Here is a 15,334-nt window from a genome sequence, read left to right on the forward strand (position 1 = left end):
AACAATGTCATCTTGATCAGTAAAAGCAGTTGCAAAAATTGGCCTCAGTTGAAAATTATTTATTTAAATTAGGAATCTACTGAATCTCATTTTTTATTTTCGGAACTATAAAAACGCATTGAAACAGCGAAACTTAAAGCCGATGGATTGCATTTGATAGCATATTTTTAATTTTTATAGAATTTCTACATAATATTTTTAGGGCTTAGTGCCTCCTTTTAAATTAATAAATTAAACCATATTAGAGGAAATGGGAAATACAAAATGTTATTTTGGCGAAAGAAAATAGCCTGTGGTTAAAAAAAGTAAAAAACCTTATCGTCAAGGTGCATCTTTCTTAAAAGTTTTTTGTATTAGCGATATTTGCTTTGAAGAAGAGAGTAACTTGCCGCAATTTTAGCATTAAAAGCATTTAATATTAATGATATTAATCAACATACTTCTGAAATAACCACTGTCATTGAAAAATTAGATTATTCCCAAGCAGCATTTGGACGTCGGGACAACGTTGTGTCACGCGACCAAACGTCGGAGCGCAACGTCGGCACAACCTCGTGCCACTCCTAGTCTGCACTAGTTTGGAGAATAATTTTTGGGTCGAAATGATGTTGGATACCGACGTTGGCTAGTTTAAAATCCTAATTCACAGAAATACAAAACTATAATAATATGGCGTCTAAGTCGCGTTTTATCCTAAATTGGGATAATTATAGTAAAAATATTATTTTTATGATTCAGTTAGAGACATATGCCAGATGGCAGTAAAGGAAAACAAAAGTATTTAAGTGTGGAGGATGTTTGAAGTTCATAATTATTGAAACACTTTAACCAACCCTGTAACTCGTTACCCAAGGTAAAAAAGTTACACGCAAACAACTTTATTGATAAATGTATTGTTTCTACTTTGAAAAATACTAATGGGCCTTAAAATTAAAGAAGTTTTAAAAAATTTCTTGAATTTTTTTTTAGTAAAATGAGAATAATTTATTCGCAGTCAAAATTTGTTTCCGCGTGTTGTTTAGGGTCAAATATTTCAAGTTAATATATTCAAAAAGCAGGAATTGCTATTTTAGGAACGAAACATTTTCTTATTCAACAACATGGCGGCTTTCACTTTGTTGTTTTGGAGATTAAGATGGAGTAGTTCGAGTAGTCGCATACTGGACTAATAAAGTCGGAGTTCAGCCTTAACAGGTAGTATACTAGTCACAAGATTGCCTAATATTGTCAAGACTTAAATATAGGCCAACCTGGGTTTACATCAAATTGGGAAAAATCATGTAAAATATAATTCTAGTAAACCAATTTGATGTAGATTCAAGGGAATCGTTCGCGTATACGTCGACCTGAATATGTTCTTATAATAAACATTGTTAATTAAACAATTAAAATCAGGTCGATGTAAGCGTGATATTTCAGGCTAGCTCGTACTAAATATCGGTGCTGGAAATATACAAAGGAGATTTTTGAGCACATACCCGCCGATAATTGGGACGAGCGGAAAAATATAAGATAGTGTGCTGAAGACAGGGGAGTAAGTTAGTCCATCGATGTGAGCCGTATTATACAGTTAGTAATTCGCGTCATCAGTCCGTTAGTAGAAGACAGCGCAGACTGAAGATGTTCCTGTAAGTACTTAGTTAACTAAACCATTAAGTCTTGGCATTCCCCAAACTTGTATTATACTGTGAACTCTATGTTAAATAAATGTGTATTTTGTTCAATGGTTGTTTTGATTGAGAGAGAGAACCTGGTATAGCGACCCTAGCAAACAACCCCCAGCTAGGTCGCGACAATATAGTCATCCTAGAGTCTAGCTTGCGCCGCCCTCTATATTCTAAATAAACGAGGGAGTGGATAAAGTAAGTGGATCGGTAATATGTCGATGTATATTTAAATTTAGTTTTATATGTGCCTTTCTTACGTCCCATTTTAATGATCTATATCCTAATAAAAAAGTTTTTTTTATAAAAACAAAAACAGCACTGAACTGTCTGACTGAACAGAACAATGAAGTGAAAATTTAAGATTTAAGGTTATGGTTCAATACAGTTGCAAAAAGGTAGTGGCTCGACGTCCTACCAACGTAAGAATAAGGAAATCTAAACAACGTTGGAATTAGTAAAACAGACGACGTTTGCATAACGTTGGAATTGGTCCTGAAAGTGACGTCGGAAAACTCTTTATTGCCCAACATTGTAACTACGTTGTCCGAATCACCTAAAAATCACTTAAACAAAAAAAGTTACAAGACAACGTTTATTTGACGTCGCAGAAGCGTTTACTTTGTTGTAGTACTAGTTCAACGTCGGCACAACGTTACAACAACGTTTACATTTATTTTAATACCCAAGGTACGGAACTAACTATTTTTTGTAACTAATCCAACGTTGTGTTTAGTAAACATGTGGGCGCAAGTTGTGAAAATGCTACTTGGGAGGCCAAGCAGCAAGAGACATGGCAACACCGTGAGGATTTCAGTGGTAGACAGCAAAAAGACAAAACAACTACTAGAGCACAACAAGAACCTAGTACGCATAATTGTAGGTGTCGTCACTGGAAACTGCCCCACGGGGGTAAACCTCGTGAGATGGAAGATTTCCAACGATGACTACTGCAAAGAATTCGGAGAGGAAGAAGAAACCATAGAGCACCTCCTGTGCCACCGTCCGGCACTGGAATACCGACGCTTTAAAACTTTAGGGCAAGGTGTTTTGAAGGGACTAGAGGAAGCAGCAGGAAGCCAACATCAGAGACATTGGGAACTTTGCAAAGAGCTGAAAGTGCTTTAACGCAAAGAAAGAATGAGAGGAAGGTTAGGCCCAAGGCCTGCGAGTGAAGGATCAAACATGATCTCAAAACCCCAGCAACCTAACTTAACCTAAGTACTTTATAACATTAAAATAAAACATCGAATGTAACGGTTGCGATTAAAAATTTATTTTTACAACTTAAATATATATAATACAATATCTTCTAATATTTATATATGTAAACTATCTACAAATATATAGGCACGTATTGCAAATATACACGATCTTTTAACAATATATAGAAGCTACCTTAACGGTAGGTGTATCTCTCTCAATGGTACATAATTACATAAAAAGCATCATGTTATTTACACGGATAAGTTGTGCTTTTCATGGCGACAGGTCGGAAGAATTTAACCTATGATATAGTAATGTTACATATAGATTTTCTCTACTGTTATAAAAAATTTCAGATATGTTTATATGTTAAAACTACTTAACAATAAAGATATTGAAATTTAATGAACAATATAAGGCTATATACACAGTTGCATTGTAGAACAATGTACCTTACAGTTGAACGCATATATTTACAAAAAAATATCTCGTTATAACACAGCTAAAATTTCATGAGTATTTTACTTTGATCTAGCCTAATTATTCATGCTGTTAAACTTGATAATAAAGGTAACTGTTATTTATGAACATAGCTATGCTGAGAATTCAAATATACTTAAATGTCACTACTTAGTTTTTAAGATGTTTATGTATTTTTCATTTAAAATTGCTTTGAAGAAAGATTTTTTTGAGACTGTATGAGATATTGTGAACTTTACTATATTATATATTCGCTGTGTTATTGTATTGCTTTAATAATTAATTTAATGTATTATAAAAATTGGTGTACTTAACAGAATTTAAATTCTATTTTCTAACTTTGTACTGGCACATTAATAGAGATAAAAAGATTTAATACTTATAGCATTAAAAGGATTTTAAAAATGTATCATTGAAATTTATATAAATTGCCCTCATCAAAAACTTTTTAAGTAGAAAAATTTTGGAAATAATAAAAAGTGGTCATTTAATATTGAAAAATCCTTGTTAGTAAAATTAACTTTTTATAGTAAATGCCTCATGAATTTGTAATTAGAGGTAAATACTTATAAAGATAGGTCATATCGTCGGTTTGATTGATATAAAATTGTTAAAATAAAATATACTATCACTGTCTTCTAACAGAGGAGTTTCCTTGTTTCAAAACATTGATTGAGATAACGAATTTGTCACAGCGGAAATTGAAAAAGCTGTCAATAAAGCTACTTTGAATAATTATTCTTTAAGTACTTCAAAGCATCAGTAAATACAAGTTTTCATAGACAACACATTTATCGTTTTTATTTTCTCATCCCTGTAGGTTCTAAAAAAGTTTTGTTTTAAAATTCTTTACCGGCAGAATGTGGAGAATATATGGAGATAATATAATAATACTTAGGATAATTTCAGTGTATACTACATAAGTTGATCATTCTTCCACTGCCATACCGATTTTTTGTAGCAAACCGACAATATATTTATTTACAATACTACACTCTGTGATTTTTCGTCGAGTTTAAAGTGTTGTTTTTTTTTTTATTTTTAGCTCAATTATCTTGATTTTTTTAGCAAACTGTATATAAATATTATATCAACCAATTCGTAAACTCAATTTATTATAACTTTTAGTATTTGACTTGATATACAGGGTTAACTAAAGAGTTGTTTTTTACCCTATCTTTAAAACACTCTGTGCAATAATTTCGTCAGAAAATTTTCCTAAAACATTATTTTTCCTGAATATTACATTATGTCTCGTGAATATTTCGTTTTTTGACTTATGTCAAAATATGTCTTGGTTAATTTTTAAGAGCAAAATGAACTAGCCACAAATATTTTGCCATTTTTTCAATTATCGTTATTTTTTTATGTTATTCTTCCTAATGACGAAGTGGCTTTGATGACTGTTGTTGTGTACGATTAAATATGAATCTTAGTGTCGAAGATTGTACAAAAATTATTGATCTTGTTGAAGATAGCCGAAATTATAAATATTCGCTTGGTCCTTGAAGAAGAATGGGAAAACATAACACAATAGATTCGCAGCTTCATTGGCAGTATGAACCGACATTTACAGACAGTTATAGCAGCCTGAGGAGGCAATACATGATATTAAAGTATTTTTCACAAGTTTTTTTGTTTGTTTGTACACTTAGTTATTACAGTTGTTTTTTTTAAATATTTTTGGTCCTGTTAGTGTTACTAATATTTGTTAAAACCAAACCTGTATCGATACTTTTTAATGTTTTTTGAGTCACCAAAGCTGCAGCGTAATATTTAAAAATAACATCACAAAGTAATGATAGTGGAAAAAATTGCAAATTTTTGGTGGCCAGTTCATTATTCATCTTAAAAATTAACCAAGGCATGTTTTGATATGAGTCAAAAAACAAAATGCTCAGGAGACATGGTTCTAATCGAAAGATAACGTTTTAGAAAAAGTTACTTACGAAATTATTGCACAGGGTGTTTTAAAGTTATGGTAAAAAACAACTCATCAATAATTAATCATGTATAATCGGCTAAATACTAAAGTTTATAAAAAACTGAGCATATGAATTAAAGTTAATAGATTTACATATTTACAGTTTTCTAAAAAAATCATAAAAATAAGGCTAAAAATAAAAAATATAAAATTTTAAACTTGACAAAAAAATCCCATTGCGTTTTACATTTGCGTGTATAAAATACAGTATAGTTCAGTCATTGGGGATCAAAAAAGGGGTCTGCTTGGTAAAAAGTCCGGAAGTTTTGAAACTTTGCTGGTTTATAGGTTTTGGGGTCCCTAACTAAAATCCCTAAAATGCACATTTCCAGACTTGCCGCCATCTTACCAAGATGGCTCCCAAAATCGGTATTTTGTTGAATATCTCGAAAACTATGCGTTTTTCGCGAAAATTTGAGGAGAGCAAAATTAAACAGAATAACATTTCCTATAAAAAAGGTTTTATGAAAATTTTGAGAGACCACCCCGATGAGCCCAGCACAGCAGACACGATCGACTTTGACATCAATGAGCCAGATCCGTCGGGCTTGTGCAGATAAGTTAAAGTTTTTAATTTATTTAGTGGAGTAGGCCTCCGGGGAGACCACGTTAAAATAAACGCACCATATACTTTACCTCTTGGGTGGTGTGGAAACAATTACACATTTTCAATATTTAAATTTAATTATTCATAAATTAATGAGCGAATTAATGATACGCCACTGTTTCATGACAAAATTGAAGAAACTAAACTAAAACTAGTTTTAGTGAACCCTAATCGACATTTGATTTCGGAAAATCGACTATACATAATATATCATATTTTACGCAAAATTGTAAAATTTCCAGGGATTTTGTGCCTAAACAGTTGACTTTAGCGAAAATTTTCATATAACCTTTTTCATATGAAATTTTATTCTCTTTAATTTTGCTCCCCTCAAATTTTCGCAAAAAACGCATAGTTTTCGAGATATTTACCAAATACCGATTTTGGGCGCCATCTTGGCAAGATGGCGGCGCCGGCGGCAATTCTGGAAATGTGCATTTTATGAATTTTAGTTAGGAACCCCAAAACCTATTCCGGACTTTTTTCCAAGCAAAAATCCCCAATGACTGAACTAGTATTGATAAAAAAAATAAATGTGAAGATATGAAATTTTGTCGATAAAAAAAATAATATTCATTAAATAGTCCACCAATCTATCATAACCCTCAACTATAAATGTGCCAGTATCTCCATTTCGGTTGGTATTTCTGTAATTTGTACACTAGAACTATTGTCTTGCGAACACCCGCTAACAGTCACTATCACCGGACTCTGGTCATTCGTTTGAACTATGGTGACGAGGTTGCCATCCTTCGATCCTTCCAGTTCATGTTGGCTGCCCTTCAGTAGCATTTTCAAAGGATTGATATCTGTCGATTCGGGTTCCATTTTTAAGCTATCCAAGGTGATGTTGTCTAGGGCTATATCTTCCTCGGTACTGCCCAGAATATTTACCACGTTAACAACCTAAAATAAAAGTAATGTTAATATGAAATCATGTTAAAGAAAACACAAGTAAGAACAATCCTGAAACTCACATTTTTTTAAGGAAATTTTTTTTTATTGAAGAAAAAAACATAATTTCTTGATAATATGGCAACATAGGTGGTAGATTAAATTTACAAGAAAGAAAACCCAGAAAAGATACAATGGTTCTCAAATTTTTAGCAAAAAACTTTTTTTTGGAAATTTTTCAATGTAAAATAACTCGGTTATTTTGGATTTATCTGAAAAACGGTAAAGAGAAAATATGTTTCTTTTATGTAGATCTACCAGTCCTGAAAATATTTGCACTTATTTAAGACTCATCCTGTATACACGATCGAAAATAAAACGTCGTCACAGCTGGCTTGGAAATGACGATGGCACCTACCATATAATTTTAAGCATAAAATGCCATCGATCGTCATTTCTAAGGTATCCTTTGCCGTTTTTTAGACTATACGGTATTTACTTCAGCCAATTTGCTTAAAATAATATTCTTCTTGTATTATATTTAACAATTAAACAAGACATTTTTTAAAAATTGGCCTTCGAATGTGTTCAATCCCCTGAAAACACTTTCTATATTACTTGTTAAAAAATTGGCGCCGGGAGGCACGTATACTCTATGCCGCCCATACTAACATATGTTAATACAAAATTGGTAGGCAGTTCTTTTAGTTTCAAAGTAAAGGAATTTTTCCAATTTTGGTCCGCGGTTATTTCCCCTATCCGCCACCGGGGGTCGCGTCCGATGGGAGTTTGGAGTTCTCCACACGGATTTTCTCAAAAACGGACTACGGGAACACGGAATATCTCAAAAACTGCGACTTTGATTGATTTTGATGTCATTACAAATTTTGTTGCAAATATTATTCCTAATCTTAAATTGAAAACCGCGTTTCGCTAGCTACTGTAATTTTGGAGTTACGATTTTTTTAAATTTTTAACCAACTCCCATACCCCCTTACCAACCCCGCACCCCCACCAAAAACTAATAACCAGATTCTCGGGTGCCACAGTATTTTTGTGTCAAATTTGCTTAAAATCGGTTTAGCGGTTTTTGAGTTATCGTGTTACAGACGGACAGACAGACATCATGAAAATATTTTATATTTAGGTCATTTATGACCCAAATAACTCATTTTGAGTGAAATTAAAAAAACTTTATTTGTCGCTCTTAATAGCTTACCATACCTGTTGGTATGGTCGGCTAAAAATAATTAATGAATTAACCCGCTATACATATAGACAAAACAAAATACAAAAAAAAAGAAATACAAAATTTTAATATAAAAACACATTTCGAAATAAATTTGAATGCCAGACCGATTAATATTTTATTATATTTTTGTCACCAAACTATTTCATTTGTCTTATGATTTATTATTAGTAAATACATAAATTACAAGTTATTTTGACATATTTTTTAAAAAAAAAAACCTATTATTAAAAATAAAATTAACTGTATATTTTGTGCAAAACGAATATTATTAAACTAATAAATTATTTGACATAGTCGGAAGTCAATTATTTATTAGCTCTTCCCTACTTTAATTTAATGAATTTATCGATCTAGCTATCGTTCATTCCATTATATCGCGTAGATCCTAAAGCTCGTGTGTGTTGTGATTTGTTTTTTATTTTTTCAAAAACATTGTTAACTTGTCTGTTTTTAAGTTAAACTTTTTAGAATTTTTTGATTTTTAACCTTTTGTTTCTTAGGACTTTCAAATTTAGGAAAAATTAAACCATATTTTCAGGTTTTTTTAGTGTTCCGTACCCAAAGGGTAAAAACGGGAACCCTATTACTAAGACTTCGCTGTCCGTCGGTCCGTCCGTCCATCTGTCACAAAGGTCTATCTTATGAACCGTTATAGCTAGACAGTTGAAACTTTTACAGATAATGTATCTATGTTGCCGTATATTTCAACGATATCATTGGCAAACCGGCATCGCCGCGCATGGCCGCCTATTCATCGAACATGATTGGCGAGAGTACGTCACAGGATTTGTTACCACGTGGTTGCCATGGCTTTTACGCCTTTCCTATTCGCTAGCCTTATCCCCAACTTCACGGTCACTTCTGAAAAGAGTAGAAATATTGAATACTATTGAAATATCCAGTGGCGGTGTCATTCTTTTGATCATTATTACTTTCTTTCATTATTTTATACCGGTTATCTAAATTTTATTCCTATATTTTTGTATATTTAATAGTTAAAATGTGTTTTATTGTTTTGTTATCTTGTTATAATGTTTTTCGTTCGTAGTTTTTAATTATTGATATTAAGTTTGATCGTATATTTGTGTTTTAAAATGAATAAATTTGTTAAGGGTAAGACGCTACATAGCTAGGACAAGAGAAATAATAGCTAATTTATATAGGTAAGTAGAATAATAATAATGTAATTATTAGAATACTAAAATTAAATACTGGCTAAAATGAAAAGCACCCATTTTACCTAAATATTTTAGCTAAACTAAAATAAATGTAAATAAACGTGGATGAAATCTAATTTGGTTTATTTCCTTGTGTTCATAACAGGGTTTGCGACGAAGAAACTACAGAGAGTTCGCTTAAGTTGCCGCTTAAACGTAAACTTGAGCGGATATCTCTTTATACCGGAGTTAGCGTATCGGCTATAAAAAATTCCCACAGAAGATAAAAAAGACTGGAAACTAACCCCGATAAAATGATATCCAGCCCTGGAAAGAAACGGCTACGTGAACTCGACGACTTTGATTTCCAAGTGGTCAGGAATTTGATAAATATATTTTATCTCGAATTCATAGTCGTCTCCACAATTAGAAAACTTTTGCAAAAATTGCAGGAAGAATCGAATTTTCCTTTGGCAGGGAAACGCTTAGGGGGTTATTAAAATCAAATGGATTTTTTTGGCGTAAATGTTAAAAAACAGATAAATATTAATGGAGCGGCCCATTATATTGCAGAGAGAGATATAAATATATACGCGAAATTCGAAAATATCGCCAAGTATTATCTATTTCAATGAAACATGGGTAGACAATGACCTAACCTTTAAAAAGTGCTGGCGGAGCGATACCATATCTGGTGTAATAGGCAATATTGGATCTACTGGTGAGTAAAATTATGTTTTATTTGCGCTTCCAAAGTTAACTATTTTCAAGATTTTTTGCTGGAGATAATTATATCTAAAATTATGTATTGTAGAAAAAATATAGTTAGTACAGCTATATAAATAAATATACCTCAAGACTCAGTCTTGATCATCTGCTGATGATGTTAACATGGTTAGCGAAACGTGCGCCCAGTGTAAAAGTAAAAGTGTTTTGGTGTATTGTGCTGATTTAGTGTTTTATTTTGCTGTGTAACACCAAAGGTTCCAACCCCAGCTGTAATTATTTCTTCTATTATATTAACAACACATAATAATAAAATTATTCAAAATATTTAAGGGAGCTTTAATAAAAGCTTTTAGTGTGTTTATCTGCTAACTCAACAGTAACGATTCAAACAAGAAAAAGTTTTTTGAAAAAAAATTATTAATCAGAATTTATATTTATGATACACATTATTTTCATAAAACACCGTACACCCATGCCTATTTTATGAATGAAATTGGGCGTTTCTTGTTTACAACTGCGTTTCCCTGGCGATACCCCGTAGCTACAGATCCGTTGGTCACACTATACTAAATCAAATGGCATATTCCAAATCCGTAAAAACACATTTCTTTTCATTGCACGCTTTTCGTTCAAATAGCGGTGAAGAGCTCGATATCGTGATTTTTTAAGTATTAAGTATAACTTTTAGTATATAATGTGATTTTATAAATTTTAGACGTGATGCGTTCACATAATAATCACTCCTTGACCGCCTAAGTTATTTGTTAAAATAAGTAATGGTTTCTGTTCATTTACTTTGCTTTATATTTTGAGGTAATTAAGAGAATCAAAACCGACATTATGTACATAATATATTAAAGCAACAAAATAAATAATAATACATTTATAAAATAACAGATATTGAATTATTATGTTTCTGAATTAATTTTTGTGTCGGAAATACGAAATGCCTTCATAAAGTTCTTCAATTCAAAAATCTTATAATGAAAATTAAAGCACCTAACCTTTAATAACAGATTATTTGTAATTTAAATTTCATAATATATTATACGATAATATACAAAATTAAAAAGGAATTTGAAAGACCTACTAAATTAAAGTAAGCGATACATGCATTATTATAAATTAAAATCACTTTTTTACTGAATACAATTTACTTGTCTAAAATGGATAATATGGAATAATATCGAAAATTTCAAAGTATGGGGAGTCATGGGAGCCCAGATATCCTAAGATGAAGTAAATTGTTTTTTGACTTTTTGATATTCTGCGAGGGAAGACTGATTTGAAGATTGGTAAGTGCAGATACGTAAATATTAACACTTAAGTCAACTGTACCGACAGGAAGGAATCACGTAGAACATCACCACAATATACAGCCTCAGGAAACTAGACATTAAATGATAATGCCTCAAATGTTTCGTCCTACTTAACATTAGAAATATATACTGCAGCCGGGCATAGAAATCTTAAATTCTGAGCAATCATGGACCACGAACCATGATCCTTGGTTTTCGTATACTTTCTACAATATTTGCAGCTGGGCCAAATGCTGTTTTTACCGTAAGGCAGGCATGCATTAATCTTTAACTTATATATAGTTATTGTTAAATCGTGTGTGCACTAGTGCTCTCCAATAGAAGACTAAAAGTCAGGATGCAATGAAGACTTGAAAAATAACATAAGGACCCCTTATATAATTACATTAACATTATTAATAAGAAAGGTTAAATTTAGATTTTAAATGGATTTTAGATGCAAAAATACAATATTAGAAATAGTGTTAATTTTGTCAACCCTGTAATTCTCAAAAGGTTAGACCTATGAAAAAAATGCATTCAACCAATTTTGTAGAGAATTTTCTGAACTTCAATTTTCTATATAGGATATTTTTTTCGTAGGTTTCATATTTTCCGAGATATAAGCTAAAAAGTCATAAAAGTGACATTTAACTCTCCCCTCTTCTCGAGCTCATCGTCTATCTTCGGGGACTTTTTGTACACATATTAGCCCAAGTCTAGAGGAATCATTTAAAACCATTTTCAAAACTGTTGGATTTTTTTCCACCGATTTGTCTAATTTGACTGGGCTATAATCTAATCATTGTTTTATTTTTGCTTAAATATTTATGAAAATGTTTCTGCATTCGTAACAAATTAAAACCATCCTGCCAGATTTCTTACCGATTCGTGATTAGAATCCGACAAAGTCAAAGACGGATCCCTCGAATGCAGTATGGAACCATTTTGAAGAGTACCAGGTCTGTTTGAACTGTTCATAGACCGGTATGATGGCGGACAGCTGTATTCTGATTGGGTAGCATCTCTTCTACTAGACAGCGGTGCCCTAAATAAATAACAATTAATACACAACAGTTTTTAGGACAAATACAATATAAATTACCTGAGGAGACTGCCGGCATGACTTCTATATGTTGGTGGAGGAGATACGGCATTCTGAATGCCAGCTTGAATTTGAGGAGTATTCCCTCTGTCCAAGAGAAGAAGTCTTAGTCTGTATTCTTGCATTGAAGCTTGATAGCTTGGTGGAGGCGGTCTAAATAATGTAATAAAGTGTCATTCCAAAAATCAACTCAAATCTATGTCACAATTTTTGATGCATGAAAAAGATGTCTACGAAAATAGAGTTTATACAGGCTAGTATAATTGAAAAGTAAGAAAAAAACAACGATGTTCATTTTACAAGAATTTTTAAGTAATCAACTTAATCGAAAATACTTCATCTCAACTTAAGTTGAGAATACAAAGTTCCAAACTGAAGCTAAATTGTAACAAATATGTCCAAATATTAAAGTTTTTTTGCATCTTAGGGTGGTCCTTTGCGCCCCAAAAAAACCTTCCTTTTGACGAAAAACTACTTGGTCATTTTTTTGGGTTTTAAACAAAAAGGACACGTGCTGACGGCCAATTGAAGGTTACTATGAAGTGGCAAAAAATCATTCTTTTGACGAAAAACTGCGGGGATTTTTTTTTGGTTTTAAACAATAAGAACACGTGTTGACGGCCAACTGAAATTGCCACTTCAATAGCCACTTCATAGCAAACTTCAATTGGACGTCGCGTCGGCACGTGTTCTTTTTGTATAAAACAAAAAAAGTTCCCCGTAGTTTCTCGGCAAAAGGAAGATTTTTTTGGAGCGCCGCGCAGCGCCGGAAAAGCATTAATTTTTAACGACCACCCTATTGTATGACATGTACAGGGTGGGTCAAATTCGACGCTTTTAAATGGAAACGCCCTTTTCTATAGGAGATAGACGAAAAGTAATATCATTGTCTGGAGCTCAATTTTCATCAAAAACATGATGGTGAAAATCGCACATCAATATCTGTTACCGTTTCGGAGTTACGGGGTGTTTTACAAAAATGTGCATTTTTAACAAATCGCTGTAACTTTTTTGCTATGGAAAATTTTGTATTTCTATGAAAACATTTCCAAAGTATCTTTTAACATAGAATTTAATGGTTTAAGTATAATTTTTTTAAAATTAATAATTTAAGGGTTATGAACAAAAAAAATGATTTTTTATTTGGGGCACCCTCTATATTTTTCATTAACTGCAAAGAATTTAAAATTACCTTTCCAAAAATATAGCACACTTGATATTTTATAATCCCATTCGTTCGCCACTTTTAACTAGTAGCATGTTACAATTTCAAATAACCCATATATAAATTTCAAAAGGTGACGTGATATGTCATTCTATTGAGAGTGTCATTTTCTATCGAATAAAGTGAAAAAATACCGAGGGTGCCATTTAAAAATCAAAAGTTGTAGTCATTTCCGGTTAAACAGGAAGTGAGTGAACAACTAAATACGTCAATCAATCCTAATTTATGTCATATACTAACATACCAAATCCCGTTTTTTTTTATCTGAAAATATATATTGCATTAAAATAATTATTATACTTTTGAGACGCACCCGGTATATTTAAATTATGTTATTTTTCGTCTAGAGATCACTACTAAAAATCAAAATATGGCTCAGTAAGGTTTTAAACTATTTTAATGAAATTTGAAATTAATACTAGCTACATACCAAAACAAACGTTATTAAGTAAGTACGTCTAAAATTCTGTTCAGAGCGAGTAAAGGACAATTTTGACAGACGAAATTAAAAAAGTGAATGAAAATATAATTTACGTATACATTACAATGACAGACCAACTGTCATGACATACCAACGGTGATCCTCTCGTTAAATAGATTATATACCTAATCTTGCTGTACAAGTGAATTCTTACCTATATTGAAATTCGGGATACATCATCGCTGCATAAGGATGGTGTGGACGCCCGTATGAGGGAGGCAATCTGGGCACGAAACGTCTAGTACAAACGTCAACTGATTCTGTAGATCCTAATCCTAACATCGACCTGCAGGTTGATGAATCGTGGGATGTCAATCGCCACGCTACTCCACTGACTGTAATCAGTACAATTCCAACACCTAAAAGACAAATAGGAGAATTACAACAGTTCTTATAATATAGATTCGTCTTTTTTATGTAAACAATATATTTATCTACTAGCTAATTGGCCTGCTTCTTAGTGGTATAAAATGTCTTTATGGATAAATAAAATGTCTTTTTTTCGTCACTATTTATTACCAAGTGATACAAATTATCTTTAAAATCTACTCCATCGTTTTCTAATTTGCTCTTATTAATAATATCAATTATAAATACTAAGGAAAATATATTTAAGAAGGCTTGTCTTACTAAATTATTGTTCAAAATGGTCTCAGCGTTGAATGAAAGAAAAAAAAAATGGTTCCCAGTTACAACTATAATTACCAGTTACTTTTAAAGTAGAGTTAATAGTAGTTAAACTATATTAATAATAATTAAGATACACTAACCATTATGAATGTAATGATAGTTATTGAGAAGTAATTCAAGCTTTTATCAGTGTAGTTTATAAACTTTAGTCCGAAGACATTCATCCATACTATAAAAATACATTTCTAAAGAGGTTTATATTATAATATTTTAAATTATGTGGTCATACACCAAAGCATAAATCTGTGGGTTCAATCTGGTCCAGATTGAATATTCCGAATTATCTTTGAGGGAAAACCGCAACATTTCTGGCATTCTGTTACATTTGTGGCGTAGGATATAAACCATGTCCTACCCCCAAATATGACGACAGTTGCTATAGAGGATACGGAAAGAGGTTGAATAAAATATCCTTTTATATTTTTATAATTTTAACAGCAGATATACTAGAAAAGTCGATTAATAAACAAAGAGGAAATCCAATAAAAAATTTACTGCAAATTTATCGCATTTTTATTGACGATTTTTTTACGAGAACGGTAGTAGACTGAGATTGGAGAAC

The 15,334-nt window shown here is 32.0% G+C and overlaps 1 protein-coding gene across 1 annotated transcript in view; it reads right to left on the reverse strand.

Moving 5' to 3' along the window:
• Positions 1–6,409: 6,409 nt before the first annotated feature.
• LOC115879470 overlaps positions 6,410–15,334 on the reverse strand; it is a 298,496-nt gene continuing 289,571 nt past the window's right edge. The window contains exons 5-8 of the mRNA XM_030896366.1: positions 14,237–14,441; positions 12,377–12,529; positions 12,157–12,319; positions 6,410–6,847 (exon numbers count right to left, since the gene is read on the reverse strand). Coding sequence (XP_030752226.1) covers positions 6,551–6,847; positions 12,157–12,319; positions 12,377–12,529; positions 14,237–14,441 — 818 coding nt within the window. The 3' untranslated portion in view covers positions 6,410–6,550. The remainder of the gene's footprint in view (positions 6,848–12,156; positions 12,320–12,376; positions 12,530–14,236; positions 14,442–15,334) is intronic.

The sequence above is a fragment of the Sitophilus oryzae genome, unplaced genomic scaffold (genome assembly GCF_002938485.1).
Source record: "Sitophilus oryzae breed Bouriz unplaced genomic scaffold, Soryzae_2.0 scaffold_1576_pilon_pilon, whole genome shotgun sequence".
Taxonomy (NCBI): Eukaryota; Metazoa; Arthropoda; class Insecta; order Coleoptera; family Curculionidae; genus Sitophilus; species Sitophilus oryzae.